This window comes from Struthio camelus, chromosome 13 (assembly GCF_040807025.1).
Source record: "Struthio camelus isolate bStrCam1 chromosome 13, bStrCam1.hap1, whole genome shotgun sequence".
Classification (NCBI taxonomy): Eukaryota; Metazoa; Chordata; class Aves; order Struthioniformes; family Struthionidae; genus Struthio; species Struthio camelus.
In genome coordinates, this window is record NC_090954.1 from 8,925,201 (window position 1) to 8,949,416 (window position 24,216).

At 37.1% G+C, this 24,216-nt stretch overlaps 1 protein-coding gene across 3 annotated transcripts in view; it reads left to right on the top strand.

The window, feature by feature from the left end:
* The window catches only part of CPEB4 (cytoplasmic polyadenylation element binding protein 4), a 47,095-nt gene extending 23,954 nt beyond the window's left edge, over positions 1 to 23,141 (top strand). For 2 of the 3 annotated variants that reach the window (XM_068959274.1, XM_068959273.1), the window contains exons 4-10: positions 8,067 to 8,090; positions 10,106 to 10,279; positions 12,891 to 12,980; positions 13,614 to 13,732; positions 14,695 to 14,809; positions 15,031 to 15,212; positions 18,688 to 23,141. In XM_068959274.1, coding sequence (XP_068815375.1) covers positions 8,067 to 8,090; positions 10,106 to 10,279; positions 12,891 to 12,980; positions 13,614 to 13,732; positions 14,695 to 14,809; positions 15,031 to 15,212; positions 18,688 to 18,915 — 932 coding nt within the window. In that variant the 3' untranslated portion in view covers positions 18,916 to 23,141. The remainder of the gene's footprint in view (positions 1 to 8,066; positions 8,091 to 10,105; positions 10,280 to 12,890; positions 12,981 to 13,613; positions 13,733 to 14,694; positions 14,810 to 15,030; positions 15,213 to 18,687) is intronic. The other variant, XM_009666882.2, reaches the window with a different exon arrangement.
* The last annotated feature ends 1,075 nt before the right edge of the window (positions 23,142 to 24,216 follow it).

A 24,216-nucleotide genomic window follows, 5' to 3' on the forward strand; every position in this document is an offset into this window, starting at 1 on the left:
TGAGCATGTTTGATGTTGACGTTGCTTGTATTGCTGTTTCCTTATTGTTTGGGAGCGAAGTAAGAGGATGCTTAAAAAAAGGAACAAAGTGCTCGCGTAGCGTTCCAAGCTGTCTTGTGATCATTTCTTCCACAGACAAAAATAAGTTGCTTTGAACCTATTATTGTACTTAGGGAACCGTGTTTTTGAATCTTGCGGCACGCTAGTACATGCCAATGTAAATCCAACTCTTGTGAGTCACATGCAGGAATTGCATTTCCAGCTGTTCATTAAAACATGGGCAGGATTCAGCCTGCTGCTTTACATAAGTTGTTCAGCGGATAGTAGAGGCAGAGACCAAGCATCTGCTGAGAGCAAATGACGTGCAGTGAATCCAGGAAGAGTGCATGTGAACCAGGACTGCGAGCAGAAGGTTTGTGAAGTTTTTACACCACCTGCAAATGTTTTTCTTTCCTCCCTCCCAAAAGACTCAATAAATGAAATGTTACCTGTCGCCTTACAAAATATACCCTCTGCAGCAACTTTTAGTGTATGACATCCCCTTCTCTGCTTTCCTCTAGTCAGAAGGTCCATCAGTAATACGTATTTTGGAATTTGCTGAAGTTACCATGTTTCAAGTAATTCCATAGCTGAGAATGTAATTTGCTCTTTGCTGGCAAAGCGGAATTCGTTTCCTCCTCTCAGTAGCAAACTCTGCCTTTGAGTCTTTATTTTTAATAGGAATACAGTAATAGTTTAAATGTGTGAAAGAAACTCTGCCAATTCCTCCGTAGTATAAATTGGACGATATATTGAAGAAAGAATGGGTTGTTGTTACGACTTCTTGTCTATTCCCTCTAAGTCACACGTTAATATAAAATAAAGCTCAGTGCTACCAGCAGTAGGACAGCTGTTTTTCTGAAAAGCATGTATGATTCCAGCTAACACCCATTCTGCAGCAGTGAGCTGTGCTCCGTAATTTGCTTTTCTGCTCTTGATTTCTTATCTCTGACCCTATGTAGATGTTACTTGAGGAGAGGGAAGAGTTACATTCAAAAAAGTATGATAAATTTAAGTGTTCCACTTAAGTTGTAACCCGTGTAGCATAACTGGAAGTAAGAAAAAATATTGGTACCTTATAGACAAACTTATAGCTCTGTTTTGGATTTAAAGCAGTTTTGTTCAGGAAAAAGTTTTCTCTGTGTTCTTTTCTTTGACAGAAAAAACTTCAAAGTTAGCTTTGAAGCTTCAGAGTGAGACCAGATTTGGTTTGTCACCTCTCATGAATAGTCAAGTGGTTTCTGCAGCATGTTAAAGATAATTTTTTGAGGTTCCGTCTGTGAAGTGACACCATCTTAGTGAAGTGACACCATCTTAGTGTGATAGTCTACATGATAGCCTCACAGTAAAGCAGTAATAGTAGTGGTGTTTCTTAAAGCTCTCACACAAACCGAGTTGTGATATTTTAATAGCTGTTACCTTTTTTTTTTCCATTTCCCCTACCCAAGGACGCTTGAATAGCATGATGGAACTATGTCCAGGGCTACGTGTCCCAGTTGCCCCGTTTTGAGTATTAGCTTAAATTTATTGTGCTGGTAATCTGCTTTGTGCCGTACAGTCAGGTTCTGTGTCTTTACCTTATGAGCCCATTTAATTCAACGTAATCAGGGGTAAGCCAACGCCGCCATCAGAGAACCAGTGCTTTTTTAGATATTCTTCAGGCTTTTATAGATATTCTTCAGGGTTTGGAAGAAAAGAAACTTGTTGGTTGTGCTCTGTGGTGGTGGCCTTGAATTTAAAATGAGAGAGTCCAGTCAGAGCTGTATTCGAATGCTGTGAAATACCAGAATCTTCTTTTCATTCATGTTCGCTGCAGGAGTAGTGGGTAAATACTTGTTTTGGGGTATCGGGCTTTACCTGAAATAAAGCGTAATACTTGCCTCTATAATCTCACTCTTGCTTTTTGACAGTGGTTTGGATGGGCATTTTAGAGTTTAAATATCAGAATTGAAAATTTTTCTAATAGAATTTTGAGCACATTCTACAAATTTCTTTATTTCTTGCAGGTCTATATCAGTTTATTTCTCTACCGATTTTTTGGATAGCAGCAAGGATGCTAGGGTTTTGTTTTAATTGACCTTTCAACCAGGTTCAAAAATATTTGACCTACTCATTCTGATAGTTTTATTCTCCAACGCGAAATGCATGACATTTGAACACTTCTTAAAGAAAGTGAGTTTTAGGACTGTGGAGGAATTCATAAACTTATATGTTTAGAAATCGTTAACTTGTGGTCTAACATTAGATCTGATTTTCAGTGATGGTAGTGGAAATACCTATTTTTTTTTTTTCCCCCACCATGTTCATTGGCGCACTGGTGGCCAGTGATGTGTGATACAAATTTCAGATATGGCATGTCCATAACTTTTCTGATGAAGCAAAGTATATAGTTTTTTTCTGTTTCTAATTTAAAAATCATGGATGTGTATCAGTAATCCATTTTTTTTTCAGGAGCGCATGTCCCAGAACAGTATTAAAAATTATTTTTTTATATTGAGGCTGCTGTCACATTAGGAAACGATCATACCTATTTACTTCCTTTTGAAGTTCTGCTTTCCTTTACAGAGTAGAATGAGTCTTTTTGATAATGTTTTAGTATAAAGACCTCTTAAAGTGGAGTGATGTTTCTCGTCACATACTTTTTAATGTTGTGCTTATTGAAAAAGAAAATAGGGGAAAAAAGGAATTTTTGGCATCTCCGTTGCTGAATTCTGCAGAATCAGTACTTTCAAAGCTGCCAATCCTTGCTGTTTACACTGCAGCCGAATGTACTCTACTTTTTTGGTTTCATGCTGATTTTGACACTGCTGAAAGCGTGACAAATATGCATTCTCTAGCTGTATAGAGAGGTGTTTATTTTTTCTAAAATTGTCTTTCATTAAGAAAATACTATTTGAATGTTTTTCATTCTTTGAAGTTCAACAGTATTTGAAATCCACGTAATATAGTCTCTTAGGTGTTCCTTTTTAGTAGCTTGTCTTTGACAATGGTTTTTAAAATAGAGAACTCATTTGACAGTGTCATAAAGATGGCTGTGGCTGTAAGATGCAAAGTTCTGATATGGAATAAATTTGCTGTCAGTTCAGATTTGTTAAAATTTTGAAAGGTTCATTCTGTATTGACGGTTTTTATGGTGGATCAGGTACTAGATGTCTGTGCTGTTCTTTGTGTTTAGCCTGCATCATCTGTTGTTCCACAATCAAGGTAAACTGTATCGCGTGCCCTGGATAATTCAACAGAAATGAAATTATGTGCCTGAACTGGGTGAAATTTTTGTGCATGTACACGTCTTGTGGTAATAATCATGGAACCGTGGCCTAATTCTTTTATCCTCAGTATTTTAGAACTAAAATCAAGGAATGCATAAAAAGCAGTCTTTTTTTTTTTTGCCTGCCGTGCAACAATTTACAATATTGTCTTATTTCAATTTGAAAATGTCTTGTAGGACTTCAGTTATAAAACCCATTTAATCAGAAAAAATCACCTTTGTGTATAGATGTGCGTGACTCCTGCCTTAGTTCTAATTTGAGAAGGTATGTGTACTTCTTTGCAAATGTCTGACATGGACTCTGAGTTCCTGCTTCGTATGTGTAGATCATTTAACCAATCTTTGGTTAAATGTAGATGTTTCCTGTCACTTTCATTGTTCTGCTTTTGATTTGGTTATGGATAATATTACATTCTCAAAAGTGAAGTTGGGATCGAGGTGGTCATACAAAACGTTGTCTGAAATGTACTGTTATCTGTGGTGGAATTTACTTAAAGCATGTGGTCCGTGCATTGCTTGTGAAACGCGTTGTGAAACATACGTAGCGATAAAATCTAACCTGAGTCATAATCAAACCCACCTGCCCTTTAGCAGATGGTGGGGAAAATGATAATAAAATACCATAGTTCATATTTTATGGTCTTCTACACAGCATTATCATTCTGGTTGCAATTACAAAATATAGTTTACTATAGAATATTTTAGAAATAAGTTTTTAATTTTGAAATGGCAAAAGCAGGTTATATCTGCCTCAGTTATTTTTCAGAAATTTAAAAATGAAATTCATGAAAGCATATTCTGTAGCATAGATTCAAGATATCTAGCTCATATCTAGAAGTAATTCTGTGTATCTTTGATACACAGCTAAAGCATAAGTGAACTAAAAGACAGACCAGCAGCAAATCACCTCCCTATCTTGTGTTTAGGAAAAAATGAAGAGTGGAGTAAACAGTTTCAGTAAAAGTCTGAAAGTATGTTTGTGTATTGAGCATATTTGCCTTCTAAGACAAGACATTGACCACCTGTGATGATCTAAAGCTGAAAGTTTTTCAAATAATTCAGAGAGCTTTCAAGAAAATCCTGCAGAGAACCTTATTATCCTTTTTTTTTTTTTTTTTTTTTTTTTTTTTAGCTCTAAACTCCTACCCTTTTAGCCATGTATATAAAATTTAACAAATGGCTGATGGTGGTGTCTTGGTGTCTTTGTTTCATCTTTATGAGCCTTTGTTTTCCCTTCTAATCTTTACTGCTTTCACCTGCAAGAGTTGTAGCCTCGTTTCCCCTCTAGTGGTTCCCTCATTTGTACCTTAGGTTCTTGTTTGTTGCTCACTTTTGTCACTAAAAATCAGCAGTTGACATCGTTACTGCAAGCACAAAAGCTTATAAGTGAGATCACTTCAGCAAAATTATGTTCAGTTTAATTATTTTTCCTATAGCTTGTATGGTTGGAATAGAATATGAAAGTGTATTCAAATTGACATAATTTCCTAGCTTTCATGAAGCTAGATAGTGAGAAACTATCTCACTGGTGGAACTAATTCCTGGTAGAAGGATGTGATTGGGCCATACTTGTACTTACAGTCAGATTATGTAAAAGCTTGATTATGAAACTGTAGCTCAACATGAATATTTGTCCCTTTTAAATTTAAAAAATATTTCTCTTGTAACTTCAGGGATTGATGTGCATGGGAACCCGAAATCACGTGGAACTGACTAATGGAACTAGTCTCTTTTGTTATTCCAGAGTGCATATCAGTGACTAGCAGAAGAGTGAAAAATTGCAGTGTATTATTCTATTGGTCTCTGTGCCAAGGTAAAGGACAGAATCCATGCCTTGAGGAGCTTTTGGACTAAAAATATGAATTGGGTACAGACATGGACATCAACCTGGACTTTGCATGTCTTCAAACAACTATAGCACGTTAGTGATGATGACAATACAACCGTAATTTAACTTTAAGCATACAGTTGCTCTGTCCATTCAAGGGCTTTGCTATGTTTGTGTTAAATAATTTAATGTGCAGGCTGTTTGATGCTTGCATAACTTTCCTGGTTGTAACGTGGCCTGAGAAAGTTGCAGAAAAAGCCTGTAGTAAGTTTGAGGCTTAAGGGACTTAGAACTGTTGCATGTATTTTTCGTGCATCCTCAGCAAGGTATCTCTCTCTCTCACTGAGGTATGTGTACTTTATACAGAATTGCACGTGGGATTCTGCACAACGTGCTGACAATCGTTTTCATGCTTCCTGTGGAGAGAAAAAGCTGAGCACATTGAATTGGAGATATGTTATTGCACCAGTGTTGCACGGAGGGCTGAGGTGACAAAATAATGGAAATAACTGCTTAATAGCATTTTATATTGTGGACCGATCTTATAGGAAAACGTCTCTTTGTGGGTTATCAATAAGCAGTTGAAGTGGTTGTGTAAACATTTTATATTTTATAGGTTTTGTAACATAGTTCTTGCTCAAATACCTTATGAGGTCAGTAAATCTGTCGTAAGCCCTTGATGCATTTTTCTGAAATTTTAAAGAAATGGAGAAATGAAAACTAGATTTCAGGAGTCCCAAACCACACTGTAGTTGTCTCATTTCTCAACACGGAATAGGCAGGCATAATTATCTCTAGAATTAAGTCTTTTCCTCCTGTTGATAACAGGTCTGTTAAGGTGTCATTTGTGTTGAAGCTTAGCTAGGGCACTTCTGGTAGCAAAGATTTCTCTGAATATGAAATTCTGGAAGCCAGAGAGAGAGAGAGCATGGTTAAATTACAGGTAGCTGTCTTCCTGGCTTGCCAAAAGACTCTTCTTTTGTTTCAGAGTTGTGTTACGTTGTGTGAAATTAATGGCGTGTCATGAGCTTTGAATTCAACGCACGGAGAAAGTTGGTATCTGTATTGCACTGGGATGTTTTATAGTCTTTGGCTTCTGAGAAATGTTTTGAAATGTCACATCTTGGTATTTTGTGGGTTAGATGAAGCAAACGCAGAAAATTTCCTGCCGTAAATTAAGAAAAAAAACTTAGTATTTAGTTCTCAAAACCTCTTCAGTAAGATTTGGCACTTGAAATGTGTTAAATCTGGTTGCTGAGCTCCTCTTCCGTACTGACAAAGGAGAAAAATCCTCTTGTCTTGAGTGGCAAACAGGTGGCAAAGCAGTGTGAGGAGTCTGCGGACCTAAATTGTGGTAACAAATCTGCAGTGAGAATTGTATCTGTGCTGAAAGCCTTGTTGCCAAGAATGGGTGTACCAAGCAAAAAAGTTTGTGTGGTTTTGTTAGTAATTTAGAAACCACAGGCAAGATTTTATGGCTTTATAGGCATGGCAGTTTTTGGAAGTATTTGAAGTTTTGTAAAATGTTCAAAAGCTTCTGAACTTCATCAGAAAGTTAGTAAACTTGCTGATTGTTTTGCATGAAAGACGAGTTCATTAATACTTTCTACTTTGAGGACTCTATGAGCGTCTTGGTCTTCTAAATAAAAAATCACTGTGGAAAAATTATACTTGCAAAGGCCCTCAGCCTTTAAGATCCTTCAGTAAAGCTAGTATCTGTGCATGAACGCTTGAGGGTATATTCTAGTCTGAACGCTAGGGCTTGGTTATTTTTTTTCTCTTGGCATTAATTGTGAATATCTCTATCAGCAAAAGATCAGCAAAGTAAATGATCTTACCGGTGTTATGTCATCATGAAGTAAATTGGATTGATATGATTTTATTTTGAAAGAGGAAACTACTCATGTTTTGTTGTGGCTTACAAATATTTAAATGCTGGAGTTAATTGTCAGCCTCGATTTTGAAAGAGGAAGCAAAATAAAATGTGTGATGTGTTCAGAATTTCTCATAGTACTTGCCAGGATAATCCGAGTTTTGAAAACAATTGGCTTCCTTTCAGATACAGATTTTAATGAGATTATCTTTAAAACTGAAAGAATGTGCAAGCTTGAATAGCAAGTTTGACCATATTCTGACAACAGGTCCTGGAAGCCAGCACAGGAAATGTTGTACTTATTTGTGGTAGAATTGATTTGTTTGGGAGAAAGAAAAGTAGGAGGCAGTAGGTAGCTGTTTAATAATTATAGTGAATTTGTAAATTAGCATGAGAAAATCTATACTGTTGAACACAGACTGCAGGAGGTCTGAAACGCAGTTTTAGTGGCCCAGGTGTTATCTCTAACTTTTAAGTTTTTTTAGCTGGTTATTTGCCACTAACAGCGTAACTGTGGACGTTGTGGGTTGTGCAAATCTTGTTTTTAGCAATCTAATCTCAAACCAGAAATAACACATTTGTCCCTTGCGTTCCTTGTGTTGGGGCTTTTCCTACGGTTCGGAGGTCAATGTTAGAGTGTACTTGAAGCTGGAGAGGTAGGGAGCATGTTGCATTGCAGAATGAGTGTCAAGAAACCTGGTGCATGGGAAAAGATCAGTTTACTGAGAGGCATACATCCAGCGGAGGAGTGAGGAATAGATGCCAAAAAGAATGTGCAAATTAAGAACTAAAACTGTTCCCCAAAAGTCTCTTGAGTATGCACACATCCTTTGCTGGCCTCCTATCAATGTTTCGTATCAATGAGTAACAAGAGATGGTGCAAGGAAGGCATGGTATTGGGGGTGGTGCGGGAGATAAGCTTATGAACACCAATTTAAATAACTTGGAGTATGAAAGGGCTCGAGAATCACTGAGCTAGTATAAAGAAGATTAAACAAGGTCTTTTGGTCCTTATAACAATGTTTGAAAGGCTGTTTTCTTTCTCATTTAACATGCAGCAAGGACATATGGGAGAAGGCGAGGTAACAGTATTCCTATTTAATTTTCTAATGTTGACAATGTCTCATGGGAGAAATAACCTGAAGTTGTTACTAGAAAGAAAACCCCAACATTTAAAATTAAAAAGCATCAGTTTCACATAAGTTTATGTAGTCTGCATGCCATAAATAAACATTTTAACTGAATTATATTGTACTCCAGAGTAGTACTAATGGGACTGAAATGATCATAATCCTTTCAGTGGACTTCATCTACGTGAATTCTTGCACTGGAGAGCTACGTTGTGTGGATGTTACGACTGACAATACTGGATAAGTTTATTTTTGGTTCTTTGGGTACTGATGGTTTTCCTGATGCAGCATAGACTGTAGTGAATACTTGTCCTGGCCTACTAGGTTAAAGACTGAGATCCTGCAAGCATGCATGTTGAATTAAGTAACAGCAGCGGTAATGCTGATGAAACTAAAAAGATGGTTCAGGTACGGAGAATTGCTCCCTTCCAAAAACACCTGCAGGATTGGGGTCTTAAGAGACGAGACAAAATATGCATCAATTCACTGGAGGAAAACAAAATCACTTTTAAGTCTGTATTACAACATTTTTATCGAGGTAGGAAGCCAGGTTTGCAGAGTTACAGAAATAGGCTGGATTATGGTTCAGTGTTGATTTTCAAAGTGTTGTTTTAATCAAAGACATAAAAAGGTACTTGAAAGGTCAAATAAAGCTGATCAAGTCTTCTGTTTTTTATTCATATAAATTCTACTGTCGATCTTTATTTAGCTATTAAACCTGTGAGCTGTTTGATTTCTGCATTGGATATTGCAATTGGTCAAATTTCCTATTTTGAATAAGTTGTTTTACTTTTTAAATCAGGTAAATTAACCTAATTCATTTCGAATGAAGGATGACAGAGCATTAACCTTACCAGTACCCTACTATATTAGACTGTAATGAATTCTGAAAAGGCAGACATAGTATATCGTATCGTAGGCAAAAGAAAATGTATCCTAAAATTTCTAGCACACCTCATATGTTTGCTTACTTTTCATATGTTTGTTTATTTATTCCTAATACACCCATTAAATGAGTAGACGTCTGTTCAGTTTATTGTCTAGCCATTGAATATTGTAACTAACGGATGAAGTTACTGAGAGGATAAGTGTGTATGTTCTGTTTATGAAGTTATACAAAATAATCTTATTTAAAAGTAATAAAACTTATTTAATAAATCTGTAATAAAAGCTTATACTAGGAGAACATTGGACTGTGTAGGAGAAGGATGCTACAACATTTTTTCTTAGATTAAGTCCATTAACGAATATCTTTTGTAACAGCTAAGTAAACCTGATCTTCTCGAGGAGCGACACAGTATTGCTTAGCTTTTCAGTCATCTTTTGCAGGCAATTACAGTGGATCTTACTGTTTTTATTAGCGTGTTTTTTTTTATTAACAAGTGAATGGTTTACGAAGGATTTTGATACCACGCGATTTATATGGATAATATATTTAGCTGCTAGAGTTCTTTGTTTTCCCATCTGTACTGTGAAATTGTACCTACTCAGTGTAGGAAGTTGTTCACTGGGAAGTGATATGTATGGCTGAGGTTTGAGTGATGTCTGCTATTGGGAAAGTCCCTGAAAATAATAGGGCTTATACTCTTCTGTTTTACTTCTTAAAAAACTACTTAGAAACACAAAATAATACGGAAAATAGTCGAATAGAGCATCCATTGGAAATAGTGTTTTGTTTCAAATTTTCATTAATTATAGTTTAGTTATAAAGAAGGTAGTGACTTTTTCTCTTAAATATTGCATTTGAGTTACTGAATGATACTGGAACCTATAAGGTTCTTACAAAAAAGAGAACATAACTGCTCGTGAAAAGGGAAGATTGCAAACAGTTCTCCTGCTCACCCAGCAACCAGCGTGTGTGTGTGTTTTTTATTTTTTTTAATTTAAACAGTTGCACTTTCTTCTTTTAGCGTGTATGTTTTTTTTCTTCTTCTTTTATTATTTTTTTTTTTTTTTACCCCCTCTAGGTCAGTCCTCACTGTTTCCAATGGAAGACGGGTTCTTGGATGATGGACGTGGGGATCAAACTCTTCACAGTGGTTTAGGATCACCTCACTGCTTCTCTCACCAGAATGGAGAAAGAGTGGAACGGTATTCCCGTAAAGTCTTTGTCGGCGGACTGCCACCAGATATTGATGAAGGTATGGCCGGCAAAATGTAACCAGAAATACGCCTTCTGGCTTAGTGATAAAATTGTGGTGTGAAACCTTTTGTCTGTTAGCTAAGGCATGATTGTTTTCCAAACTCTACAGAAGACCTTTGATATGTAAATAGATCTCTGTATGTCACCGCTCTCAATCCATGGCAAATGTGAGATAATTTGAGCTAGTTTTGGCTACAGTGTTGTTTTACTTTTAAAGAATGGAATCATATATTTATCACACATTTAACAATATAAAATTATAAAAAAAGGAATGGTGATGGGAAAATAAGTAGATGTCCCCTATTGAAACTCACCAATACTTTACAGTCTGTTAAAGGCACCACAAGGTAGTGGTAGGAGGAGTGTTGCTTGTTTTTTTTTTTTTTTTTTTTTTTTGATGAAGTTTGTATAGTCCTGATAAGTCTTAGCTCTTTATTTAGATGCTTCTGTGAAATTGCTTAGAGGTTGTTTTAGCCAGTGATTATGTCCTGTAGTAGCTCTTAATATACGTGTATGTTGAAGACTCAGAAAGGAATGAATCTATGCAGAGGCAGTCGCATATTGGGTCTGTCACACAGATCGAGGTGACAGAACATAGCAATCTTTCTGAAAAGACCAATTTATCATATGCAGGTGTTGTGAAGCTTCTTTCGACCAGAGGTCTGTGTTTTGCAATGTATGAGCCTGAAGGGACAATAGTTGAAAGAACTGAAAACCTGTAAACCTGAAAAAAAAATCATAGTTTATTGCTTTTTCTTAATTACAGAATTGTTTTAATATCCACTTTTCATGTGAGAGAGTGGTTGTAATACGCTGCACTGCACACTACTTTGACATGACAACCTGACTTTCACATCAAGCGTAAGAGCTACTTTCATCATGGTTACCATCGCTTATGCTTTTAGCATTTAAAAGGTTGAATGTAACATGGCATCTACAAGAAAACATGTTATTTACATCTTTTTTTTTTTTGTCACCTTTGTTATTTTAAAAGCAGATGAGCCCATGAATAGGTTGGTCTGTGTGGGCACTAGTTGTTGAAGCATAAGACCTTTGTTAAAGCTGTGCTAGGAGACTCGCTTGAGTTTTTCAAAGTTGCTTCCGTCAGCACTCTTCCTGTAAAATACATATGTCAATTAGAGTAAGGAAAATGCAATTTAAAATCTACTGCACAACTGAATTTTTGAGGTATTTTAAGTATGGGCTTTAACATTGAACTTTTGTATACAAGTGCTATTCTGAATGAGGATTTATTTTAAGAATAGATAACGTAGTAAGTATTGTTTTCTGTGGTTTATACCTTCATCAGCACGTAACCTTGACGCGCTTGCGTTGTGGTGTACGTTCCTGATGGCCCGCAGCGCACAAAGAGCTGTCAGTGCAGTGGCTTGTCGGTTGCTATTTCATTAGCAGTGTCGGGAAAGGGTATAAGCAGACTGAAAAGGACAGAGCTAGTAACAGCTTTGCAGATTTCTCCTAGAGTCTGAGGAGAGGGAACTCGTGTAAATTATGTGTTAAGAATCCCCAACAAAACACAGTTTGAGGTTTTCATCCTCGTCCTGCAATATCCTCTGCATAGGTCAGACTAGAACTCTTGTAAAATACCATTCTCTTAACGCTTTTCATTTAGCCTGTTTGTCAGAGAGCTGTGAGCAGCCTCCAGTGGAGTTGTGCCTGTTTTTGAGACTGTATCAATAAGGGATAACAATTAGGAGAATCTTGAGTTTTCTTAATGAAATGTTTTTCTGTGAAGTACAACGTGGCAAAGGGAAGAATGGTGAAACACTGACGGGGGAAAGTACTTGTGTTAACTGTTGCTAACATAGAAAGCCCTGTAACACCTTAAGCAGAATGCAGCTGAACAACGTGCCAATTTAGATGACGCTCTAACAACAGGTCATTTTATCTCTGTTTCAGTTTTTTAATTAAAATTTTTTGTTCGGAGAATTTTTTTTCCCTGCTGATGGTTCAAGTACGTTTGTGGAGAAGGGAAGCGAATAATCAATTTCACGAACAGAGCTGTAATTGGAAGGCTTCCCTAGGACTAGCATGTGTAATTTTTTTCCAGAAATTTGGTGTAGAAGACAGATTTGAAATGGATGCAAGAGTTGCTTCATGATACAGTGACAGGTTGTTTGCCATCTCTCCTATGCAATGACATAACTATGTTCTGCAAGTTTACTGTAAGTTAGCTTGAGGTTAAGCTCAGATAATGTTTGCAAGATGTGGCACTGGCACATGGTATGAACGGATGTGGCTGGGTACTGTGATAGTTCCTTCATTTTTCTCCAGCCTTTTCACAGTTACGAGACAGATTGGCAGATCTGATGACTTACTAGCAAGTCAGCAAGTTGTGTGTAAATTTTTTGTGGGAAGCTAGGTTATGGTAGCTGTATAGGTTCAGTGACTCCCTTTCTGTGAGTTAGTGGGTTATGAGCTCATGTATGTTCTTGTCAAAAAGTTTCCCCATCATTTACTAAGCGTTGCTATGTTCGTTCATAGGCTGGGAAGAAGTTACCTGAAATCCGTGTTCTTCAAATGTCTTACATAGAATTAATTGATTGATGCTTCCATTTTCAATTTGTGCTTTTTCTGCTTTCTCTTTATAGATGAGATCACTGCTAGTTTTCGGCGTTTTGGACCTCTGATTGTAGACTGGCCACACAAGGCAGAGAGCAAATCTTACTTCCCTCCTAAAGGTATAGTTGATAATTAATATCATAGGAGTATTTCCGAATCATTTTTTCTCAGTAAAGCTCAATCTTGGATAAGATTTTTGTGTTAATGGTCCGATGATTAGAAAAAAAAAAAAAAGTTGAATCCCTAGGGTTGTTGTGAAGTGATGGTCTGTAGAACATAGTCTTGTAATTATTTTCCACTTCTTCCTTAACTTTCTGTTTTTACTTTACTCCTTTTTTTTCTGTTCCTTTTTCTGCTTTACTCATTTTTATAGTACTAGTCAAGATTAGTCCTTTTTAAAGGGGCTAAACGCCCTCCGCAGAAGCTAGGAAGTGTTTGTACCTTATATTTACAACTATACTTGGAAGCGTGCCTCTAGAGCTGTGGCTCTTCTTCATTTAATACTCTTGACTTGTCCTTTGCCAAAGAAGATGGAGAGAGAGATGTTGGTCACAAATCTCCCTGCTTTTTCCGTCTTATCAATGCAGAGGACTTGCAGCAGGCAAGTCATTGTGCAAGACCGTTGTAAAGTTTGTCCTTTATTATGCTGTAGCATGGTGACATGGCGTCAAGCAAAATTCTGAATTAAATTGTTGACTATGTCCTGTATGCCAGTAAGAAAGGAAATCACGTGTTTGTTTTTCCATTTGTAGGATACGCTTTTTTGCTGTTCCAAGATGAAAGCTCTGTACAGGCACTGATTGATGCATGTATTGAAGAAGATGGAAAACTCTATCTCTGTGTCTCCAGCCCCACTATCAAGGACAAGCCGGTAGGTAAAGTTTTCAGTTGCTGTGCAGTTCCTGTATGATAATTAGAAATTGTGCTCTTCAGAGGCCCTTTTTTCTTCTTTTTTTCTGTCTTTAGAACAGTAATGTCTAAATGTCTTTAAATCATCAAATTAAGTTCTCAAAGAGAAGATCAGCTTAGAGGGTATTTCTGAATTCTGAAGGTAGTCCTCAGTGATGTGCATTACGTACACATCATGAAATTTTTTAGTCTAGTTACAGTTCACTTTTTTTCTTAGAAAAAGGTTTGCTAAATTTCATATTTGTTGATGTAGTAAATATATTTGCAGACAGTTATTTTATGCTTGCTACTGAATCTGATGCAGAATTCATGCTGTCTGTAGTGCTGTATGTAATGTGTTTCAGCAGAGACAAATTAAACTCCAAAAAGCATAGCATGGCAGTGAATTGTACATTATTAGTACAAATGATTTCTGGGGCTGAAACAAGTCGGTTAATAGTTGGAGAGACTTATGTTGTATTTCTGTACTTTCACTTTGGCAAGCTGTAGGGAAAGTAGCTAGTTCTGTGTGGTAAATAAACGCACAACTTTGCGCACTGGAGCCTGTTCCATTGAGATAACACTAGTCTGGTGCTTACACTTTACTTGGCTAGAACGACACAAATAGCATAGATACATATGCAGTAACGTAGTTCATACAGCACAGTTCAGTCATGATTAAGTAAATGTATAAGTAGTGGGGTTTTTTTCCCCTACAAATTTAGGTAGCAAGTGGTGAAATTTGGTATGATCAAGTGGTCTGTCTTAAAAGAGGTTAATACCATTTCATCTTGAGAAGTGATTGCTGAACAAGTAGAAAATGAGTTTAAAAACAGAATTTTTTGAAGAGGTTTTCTTCTTTGTAGGATACTGTTTTAATTCGTATTACTGAAATACTTTCTAAATTGTGAATGGTTTAAAAAAAAAAAGGTTTTTTGTCCTTAGGTTCAGATCCGGCCCTGGAACCTTAGTGATAGTGATTTTGTTATGGATGGTTCACAGCCTCTTGACCCACGAAAAACCATTTTTGTTGGTGGTGTTCCTCGGCCTTTACGAGCAGGTACGCTGCGTGTTCCGCAGCACTGGGCATGTTGAATATGCTCTCTGATTTGGGGAGCAAGGGGGGAGACAAATCATTTCTGCAAGGGAAGTGTTAAGTGCCCTTGACACTTATAGCGGGAAATATGAATACATATGAACTGTCGCGTTTGGTGCTTTTAGGAAGGGCCAAAAAAAAAGTACTGAATCTACACCACTGTTTTCTTTTCCTTTCTGGTTTAGTGGAACTTGCAATGATAATGGATCGCCTGTATGGAGGAGTGTGCTATGCTGGAATTGACACAGACCCTGAGCTAAAGTACCCAAAAGGAGCTGGGCGGGTTGCATTTTCTAATCAACAAAGTTACATAGCTGCTATCAGCGCTCGCTTTGTTCAGCTGCAGCATGGAGAGATAGATAAACGGGTAAGGTCTTCAAGCGTTTTCTATTTTTGTTCTGTGCCTTCTCTAGAAATGGTTTTCCATGTAAACGTGAGTGCGTCACTGTGAAGACTGTAAATGTTATATCAGAGTCATTGCATATTTAGGCCTAGATTGTGCCAATTAGGTACAACGTAGAATAACAATGAAGGAGTGGTGCGAAGCTCTTGCTTCTGGAACGTAGGTGGCAACTGTGAGGCAGACTTGCTTGAATTGCCTAGCCTAATGGGAAGCATTTCAGCTGCCTTGCCCTTTTATAAGAACATTGCACTTGTATACTGCAAGTATTTGCCCTTGTAGGGTTTGTATAAAGTCAGGGAGTAAGGTATCTGCCAAGGATGGAGCAGTTCTTATTCCTTTTCTGTATCTCTGTAGTGAGCAGGCAGAATCTAGCCCTAATGTTACATGTGCTGGATGGTCCTAAAGAGCATCGTAGTCATGCATCGTGAACTCCTTGGTGTGCGCTACAGCCTCATAGTCATCCTCCATGGCTTACTTAAAGGCTGTGCCCAGTTAACTTCTTAAATGATAATTTATTAGAATTATTTACAGCTTATTTTATTCCTTTGTTAACCTAAATTAAAGGAGTATGGCAAATGGATTTGCAGCTTGCTTGTCTCTGCACTCTAAATCTAAAATGTGGCTGGCCTATTATGGTGATCTTAGGGCCACAGTTTTGAGAAATTCATATCCTTGTGTCTACTGTTCTGTCTAGTTCCTGCTTTGTCTCAAGATTTTCAGGACTCAGGATTATGTGATTGTCATTATTGATCTTAATTCTGTAATTACTACAGGGGGGGAAAGCCCCAAAGCTTTTACCCCTAAACTTTACTCAGTCATTGTTGTTAAATGGCTGATTAGCCGATTATCGTTTCACTCCTGCTTGGCTATAAAGCTGGGGAAGAAGAACTGTAACAACAATTTGCTTGTGAGCCTGGGAATTGGAATGTCTTTGTTCTAATCTTGGCTCAGAAATAAATTCTGTATGGCTTTGAACAAATAATTTGCCCCCCTCCCCCCCCCCCCCCCTTGTGCAACTTCTGCTTGCATAAGCAGACACTTGGGTGAATAGGTCCATTGAAGCTGGTGAGACTACAGATTTTAAGTAAGTACTTGTGAACTCTAGCAAAGATTTTGCAATCTATTTCCCCTTCCTTCTCTCGTCCCACTCCTCATTTCCCCATTTTGTATGTGCTTCAGAAGAAACGTGGGGAGGTAAGTGCTCAGAGGGTTCATTAGAACAGTTATTTTGGATGCACTAGAGAAATAAAGGCAACAGTGGCAGTACTACTTTTTATTATTAAGATACTATTTTTTATTAATTTTTTTATAATGACGTTTTCATATATGCATAAAAATAAGATGAGTAACAAAGACGGATTTCCTGTAAAATTAGGCAAGGAGGTGCTGTTAAAGGGTGTGCCCTTCAATGAGATAATACTAGTTAAATGCTCAGTGGCCTGCAGCGCCCAGCACTGTAGAGGGTCTGATGAATGCTGCCACCCTAGCTGTGTCTGATGAAACTGCTGTAATTTAAGCTACTTTACACTGTACATTTAGGAATCCTCAGTATACATAGCACAAGTAACAATATACGTAGCACAAGTAACAGGTAGTATTTGCAGGTCATATTCAGCACGCACTGAATAAACGTGCTGAAGACTCTAGTATCTGTGGGTTGCTAACTTGCACAAAAACCAATGCTGCAGTCACAGGCCAAAGCAAGCAAAGCTATAATTATCTATACTGTAATTAGGCCTTTAGGTTGCAACCTAGACCAACCTCGGAGTATGTCTGGGAACGCTAGTAATAGGGGAAGGAGGATAGGTGCCGTATTAAGGAGGCCAGCATAGCACAGTTGTAGTTTCTGCTCCTTAGTGTTTATAGAAGACGACTCTCATCACTGAGTATCCACCTAAAGCCAGTTAGCCAAAGTAGATGATGAAGAGAGAAGGTGATATGATGCTAGGGTTATTTGTTTGCCTCTGCTGTTTTGTTCTCGGTTGGTATGGAGGGATGTTTGAGAAACAGAACTCTTCAGCAATGGAAAACAGAAAAAAATGAGGGGGAAAACAAGACTACTATACTGCGTTGAGTAGTTTATTTGTGCTGTAAGCACAGATGGCAGCAACTACTACGCTGACCTGCCTGGACTGTGATAAAATTAGGTAAAGTTTAAAAACACAGGAACTTGTGAATGTCCTTATTTGGATTAGTTGGCATACCACTCTGAGATCCTTGAGGTGTGCAAAAGACCATCACTGTGGATAGTGAAGGATAGAAGGATAACATTAGAAGAAATAGAAGGGTAACGTTAGAGACACTGGTCTTGGTCTGGATATTTGGAAATGTTTTTGAAAAAACTGGTTAAACAAGCTTCAGAGAAGACTCACAAGCACTTCTGGAATAGAAACTTGCAGCATAAAACATCAACTTAAAACAAGTATAGCTTCACTTCTGATACGTAGCATGGACCTTGTGCAGTCCTAAGAAGCAGAAGAATGGGAGTGAGGTGAAACGGAGCCTTTAGGGGATGGCAGTACTGCAGTTGTGATTTAAACATGTAGGCATGTCTAAACGAGCTGTACAGCAGGCAGCTTGGGCACTGGGAGCGGTGGGCGCTGCGTTCCTGTCGCAGAGGAAGCGTTCTGCAATGCTGCAGGCTTGTTTTTGGTATGCAAATGTCTAGATTAACAGCCAGTAGCCTGCAGATGTTGCAGTGTGGATGAATCCTTGCAGCACCAGCTGGTAAGTTCCTGTGAGTTATTATCAGTTAAAAACGTGAAGAAAATGTTCCTCTCCTTTCTTGTCTCCTGTGCTGAATTGCTGCTTATCATCTTATGCTTAATGCCAACTGCGTAGGTTGGCGTTTTAAGCTTCACGTTTGATACCAACAAGATTAGGTAGGTGTCCTTTTGCTGAGTGGAGCAAGCCACAGAAAAAGGAAACAGAAATGTCCTGTTTATTGAAGATAATAAATGAAATTTTTTAAAGTTGGAAATTCAGGCATTGAAGTTTGCAAACTATGTGCATTTTTAATTTGCGGTTAGTGTTGTGTAAACGGTTTACGTTCCCACCTGAAAAGGGAATGTTGAAGGATGGTGCTTAATTGTGCACCACCATACTTAAACTGCCAGAATTCTCCAAGGCTTTGGTGATAATCTCTGTACATAAATTCTGTAACAATGTGTGGATTGGTACTTTTTGTAAATAGTTTACAGCCAGTGTGATAAAGATGCGTGATAAAGATGACGAGCATCACTTTTTTTTTTTAAGCTACAGGGAGGAAGAGTGGGAGCAGGGTTGTTCTCGAGTTGAGTGCCTGTAGTTGTGAACGTTTAATGGCTATGATCAAGTGATCACAATCCTGCTAGAATCCCGGATAGTAAATAATGCGGAATTATCATTACCTACGTTTTTACTAAGAATTGTAAACTTTCTTGTCTTTTTCTGCATGCAGGTGGAAGTTAAGCCATATGTCTTGGATGATCAGCTTTGTGATGAATGTCAGGGGGCCCGTTGTGGTGGAAAGTTTGCTCCGTTTTTCTGTGCTAATGTTACCTGTCTGCAGTATTACTGTGAATATTGCTGGGCTGCTATCCATTCACGCGCTGGCAGGGAATTCCACAAACCCCTGGTGAAGGAGGGAGGAGATCGCCCAAGACATATTTCATTCCGCTGGAACTAAGTGATTACTGCAGTGCTCATATGCAGGCCTCAAATTAAGTGCACTCTTCTGTTATCCTGATTGTCCCTACCCCCACCCGACCCTTTCTCTTATTCAAGATAGCATGTCCTTTTGTAGTAGTCTGTAATTTAACAATAGTATAATGAAAGAATGACCTATAATATGGGTATTTTGTAGAATCTTGTCATTGAAAACTGTATTGGGAACTCCTTTTCGTATTGATAATATGTTGCAAGTAAGTTGCATTCTCTTGTCTTTGCTACCAAGAGAACACTTAATTTCATGCAACATTTTCTTAGAGGAGAGAAAAATATTAAGAAAAGAGAATTGAAACAATAGAGTATTTTGGTTTTTTAATTAAATTATTGTTAATAAAGAACATAAGAATACTTTTATTAAAATAACCATGTAACAATAACACTATCAGTCTGTTCTGACACTTTCCCCCAGGGAAGCCTGTTTTTGCCTCTCTTTTTGTTTTGACTTTTCAATTTTTCCAGCAACAGATGAAGTTAGCATTTACCTTTCAACAGGAAAGAGCATGTTTAAAGCAACAAAAATGCATGAGCAAAGTTCAGGCAGCATTATAATAGTGATTTTTTTATTTCTGTTAAGGATTTTGAGGCTGAATTTTTAGCTCGGTATGTATCTGACCGTGCCTCTCACTACCACCCACATCCAAATTACTAATGAGATAGGCAGAGCTTACTATATTTTCATTAGAATGATTGCGTTTTAAGAATTCCTGAATGTAAAAGTTGAGTAAAGTTACTACTGAGGGGGGGAGTGCACTTTTTTTTTTTTTTTTTTTTTCCTTTAAGAGAATTCAATTGTCTGGTTACAGCCCTAGAAATCCTACCAAAGCTAGAAAAATGACAACTAGTTAACTGGCATTTCCTCTCCTGAAGGATGAATATATAGATTTTATTTTTGATGGCTATATATAACTCTATATCCTAATCTACTAACGTTCATCAGGGGCCAGCCTTTGCTCTCCATTTTGACATGAAAAAGTAGAAAACCTAAGGATACCTCAAGGATATCACTGATTTTTATTGAAGTTTTGATATTCCAGTGTGTCACAAAACTGAAATTGGCTGCTTATTGATTTCCCATCTTTGATGTAAAGTTAGTTTAAAATATCCTCTAACTTAGTTGTAACAGAAGGCATAAAGCTAAGTAGTTTCCAAGTCTTGCCTTGCACTGTTCCCTGAATTTGTGTGAGAGACGGTGCAAACCTGTATATGCCTTTCCTACTCTTCCTGAGGAAAAATATCCCTACTAAGGTTCCTCCTCTTCAGAACTTAATATGGGGAAATTAGGAAACATAGGTATTTAAAGTGCCAACGTTGCTAAGTTAATGCCTGCTTTATTTTAAATAAGTTCTACCTTGAGAAGCATGTTAAAAAGCAGTACATGTTAATTGAATGATGAAGAGTGGGTGCAGGGGTTTAGTTTGAAATAGTTGAATGAAGGAGTAGTTCTGAAAATTATTTCCCATTACTTTTGAACTAATGCCCTGGCCAGCTTCTAAAATGATTTTTAGCAGTGTACAAGCAAACAAACTCAGCGGCAATCTTCTAAACTGCCTGACTGGCATGGTACCATCCTAGATTCTCTCGAACCAAAGACTTGCCTCAGCACTGCTTGGAAAACACCTGCTCCGTAAAAGCCTTTGCCAGCCCCCCTTATCCCTTTGCCCCCACCCCAGATTATCTTTATGAGAAGCAGTTTTTATTTTCAATACAGGCTTTAATGAACTATACCTTATCAAGGTCCAAAGGTCAAAATGGAGACATTTGCTGTCTACTAGTCAAGTATAGAAAGGGAGCTGCTTTTAATGAAATCCCTGAAAATATTGACAACAGTAATGCAAATGCAGAGTGCTCTTGTGTAGATTGTCAGGGACTTTTTTTTCTCTGAAGTACATAATTATAGTTGGAATGTTTCTTTAATTTTTTTAATGCTTGTAGGTGGCTTGGGGTGTGCTATTGTGCCGATCCTACCCAGTTAACAGGTGAGATGGGTTACCATTACAAGAAATAACACTGTTTGAGAACTAGCTTTGAATAATAATTTTCCCTTTGTACATGACCTGCTGAATTTCGGTACAGTGTTTTTGTAGCTAACTTATTTTGTCATGCACATAATGTATATTTGTTATGCACTACTTTTGTATATCTTGTTTTTCCAACAGTGAGCATTTTTAGGCACACTTTTCACTGACGGGATATCTCTTTATGCAATACCTCAATTTTTCATATTGCAAAGAGTAGCTTTTTGTACTTTTATTACTGAGAGATCTTCATATACTTCATTTTTTAATATAAATAATTTTAATAAATTTTATTTTCTTATATTCTGCTTTTTATACATTTCAGTGCTCTGCATACATTTTGAATTATGGATGTTGTGCACTGGCAATGCTATTTTAGAATCTGCAGAGAAAAGAAAGCATGTTGCTTAAACATCCTAGCCCAGCACCAGGTATTTGGTGTACATATAATTTAAGAAATAGTATATGTAAAGTTGAGAATTAAAGAAGAAAAGCATGAAAGTGACAAATGACACTGTCTTTAGACCCTGAAATTTAAATGCATAAATATAGTGTAGAAATTTAAAAGTAAAGAAACATCAAAATTGTCTACCGCTTCTTACTAAGTTTTTAAAAATTATACACAAATGCAGACTTTTTGGTGAATGTTTAACCATTTTTAATATTAATAACAAATTGATGTTAGGTGTTTGATGCAGAAATGTGTCTGCTCTTTTAAATTATATTTAAAGAATAAAAGAGAGCCTGCTAGGTGGCAGGCATGTAATGTTAGTATGCATGACTAATGTAAGAAATTGTTATTCTACTAATATTCACTTGTGATTGTGTGACAAGCGTGTTTACAGATTATTTGGTTACACTTCGATTTACAGGGCATAAACAATTATATACATTACTCTGTACTTAAATAGTGATGACATGTCCTTCTGATTACATGGGATTTGTAGTTGGAGTTACCATGTCACTCCAAACATAATTAACATGTAATTAGTTTACAAGTCTTAGGGTATCACTTCAATTTGCAAAGGGGTTAATAAGCATGTAGTTTTATCACACTAGCATGGCACTGGCCATGTATTTACAATGTAGTTACAGAGTAATTACATGGTTATTTTTGCAATGTAAAATAAAGTGTTTCTGATTATTTTATATGTAAAGGAACCCCACTGCCCCGTGCTTTTTGGTATAGTATATACTTCTCCATACACAGACCTCTGCAGAATGCAAATTTAAAACTTGCAGTGAATGAGTTTAGCGTTTTATAAGGATGCTGTTGGAAAGACTTGATAATTCACCCCTTTTGTTTCTGAAGAGTTAAAACCTTCTGTTAAAAGGTGATTTAAAACTTGAATGTGATGAATTGTGGCAAGTTAACTTCAAGTTATGTGCAATACCTATTTCAGACTTCTGGAAGATCTTTGCAGTGTAATTCTTTGTTTTTAATTGCAGACATTTAAAAATGTCATTTTCTACTGTTCTAGTAAATCCTCTTTCTTGCTGGTGTTTCTAAAGAAAAGAATCAGAAATCAATCTTTCTACTAATGTAAATTTGAGATTATTTTTAAAAAATGGAATAAAAGGTTTTGGTCATTTGCTTTATTTTATTATCTTATTTTAAAGCTACTGTGATAGCATTGTAAGAATTGGGACAATATTGTATTCAACTGTTTTATTTTTTATATTTTTAAATTTTAAAGTATAATTAGTTTTTATAATTTTCATCAGATTTTTTGTTATATTTTTTGGAAGTGAAACTTTTAGCAAGTGGGTGTCTAGTTTTTACTAATCCCTAATATGTTTTTTCCCCCAATGTATTGCTCATATTATCAGAAGGAAAAGTTATTTAAGTATGTCAGTTAATTGTACTACTTGGCTGAATTTCCATATAGTTTTTACTGTGTATGGGGAGGTTGTAGTATTTATTATAGCATTTTAAATAAGGGTAATTCATTTTTTATTAAAGTCATTTTCACGTTTAAGTTCATATTTTTGTATGTTCTATTCTAAGTTATATAACACAAGTTACTTTTTTTAAAGAGTTCATTTGTTGAAGTGCTAGTGAAAAATTAATGTTATTAAATAGTTTGCAAATGACTATTTATACCAGTATGCATATAATTTTTAAATATTTGTAATGTGAGATGTTGAATGAATAAAACTTTTAACTCAATTTTTCTTCTTAACCTTTTTTATTTTAAGCTTCCTGTAGAAACGTGTTCCTTTGTGGCTGAAGCGCATGGGGCTTGGGAAGTGATTTTGATGAAGTGTACAGCACACCTCTGACTCTATGATGTGTTAAGTGCTTTAGGCTAAGTTCTGCTGTTCTGCTCTGGTCAAAACTCTTACTGGTTTGGAGCATGGTTTTGTAGGGGGTAAGTGTGTGAGAGGGATGCTAACCACTTGAGAGATGCTGATACCCTGAACACTGCGTTAAATTGGTATGAAATAAATGTGCGATATTGCAGAAATGGAAAGGGTGTGTTTCTTTAGGACTGCAGAACTGCACTCTGAGTCAGGTTGAAAGAAGCAGCACTTTTACTGCTGATGTCTAGATGTTGTCTTTAGGGAATGTTGAATGCAGACTGCTTCATTTTTTGAATTTGGTACTTGTTGAGTATTGCCTAGAAGTATCATCCAGCTTTGGAAAAACCCTTCAGCAGATTCAGCACTATTTTTTAAACAGCCTTAAGCATATCCGCTTAGGCCAAAGAACTGTAGCCAAACGTTTGATCTCTTGTTTCTACTTGGTGCTCTCTGCTGCGCAGTAATAGGGACAGAGATAAGAAGCAGAACACAGCTGACAAATCAAACTAACTGCACAGGTGACGTGTTCAGCGAGAGGCATACCCCTGAGGCATATGTCATGCAGCTCATCAGTCAGAAACCACTGCCAAGACGAAAAGATAGTGGTCAGGGCCTGGGTGTGGCCAAGGATGGCATGGACAGACAAGGATTGTTTTTACATGTCTTGCAGTTGTGATCTAAGGCTCTGAGGAGGAAGACGTCTGGCATTTTAAAGACCATTCTCAGATGAGCTTCCTAGCACTAGATGTCAGTTTAAGATGTCTAAATTTAAAACGTCTAAAATACGTGGGGTGTTAAGACCTTATGTAGCTGCCCTTCATGGGCTACGCAACGGGAACCATGCGTAAGGGATTCGTAAGTTATGCATCCTCAGCAGCTAGGAATCCCCGAAACTTTATTTTTCCATTTTGATACAAACAGCTAACCTTCAGTGGACTGTA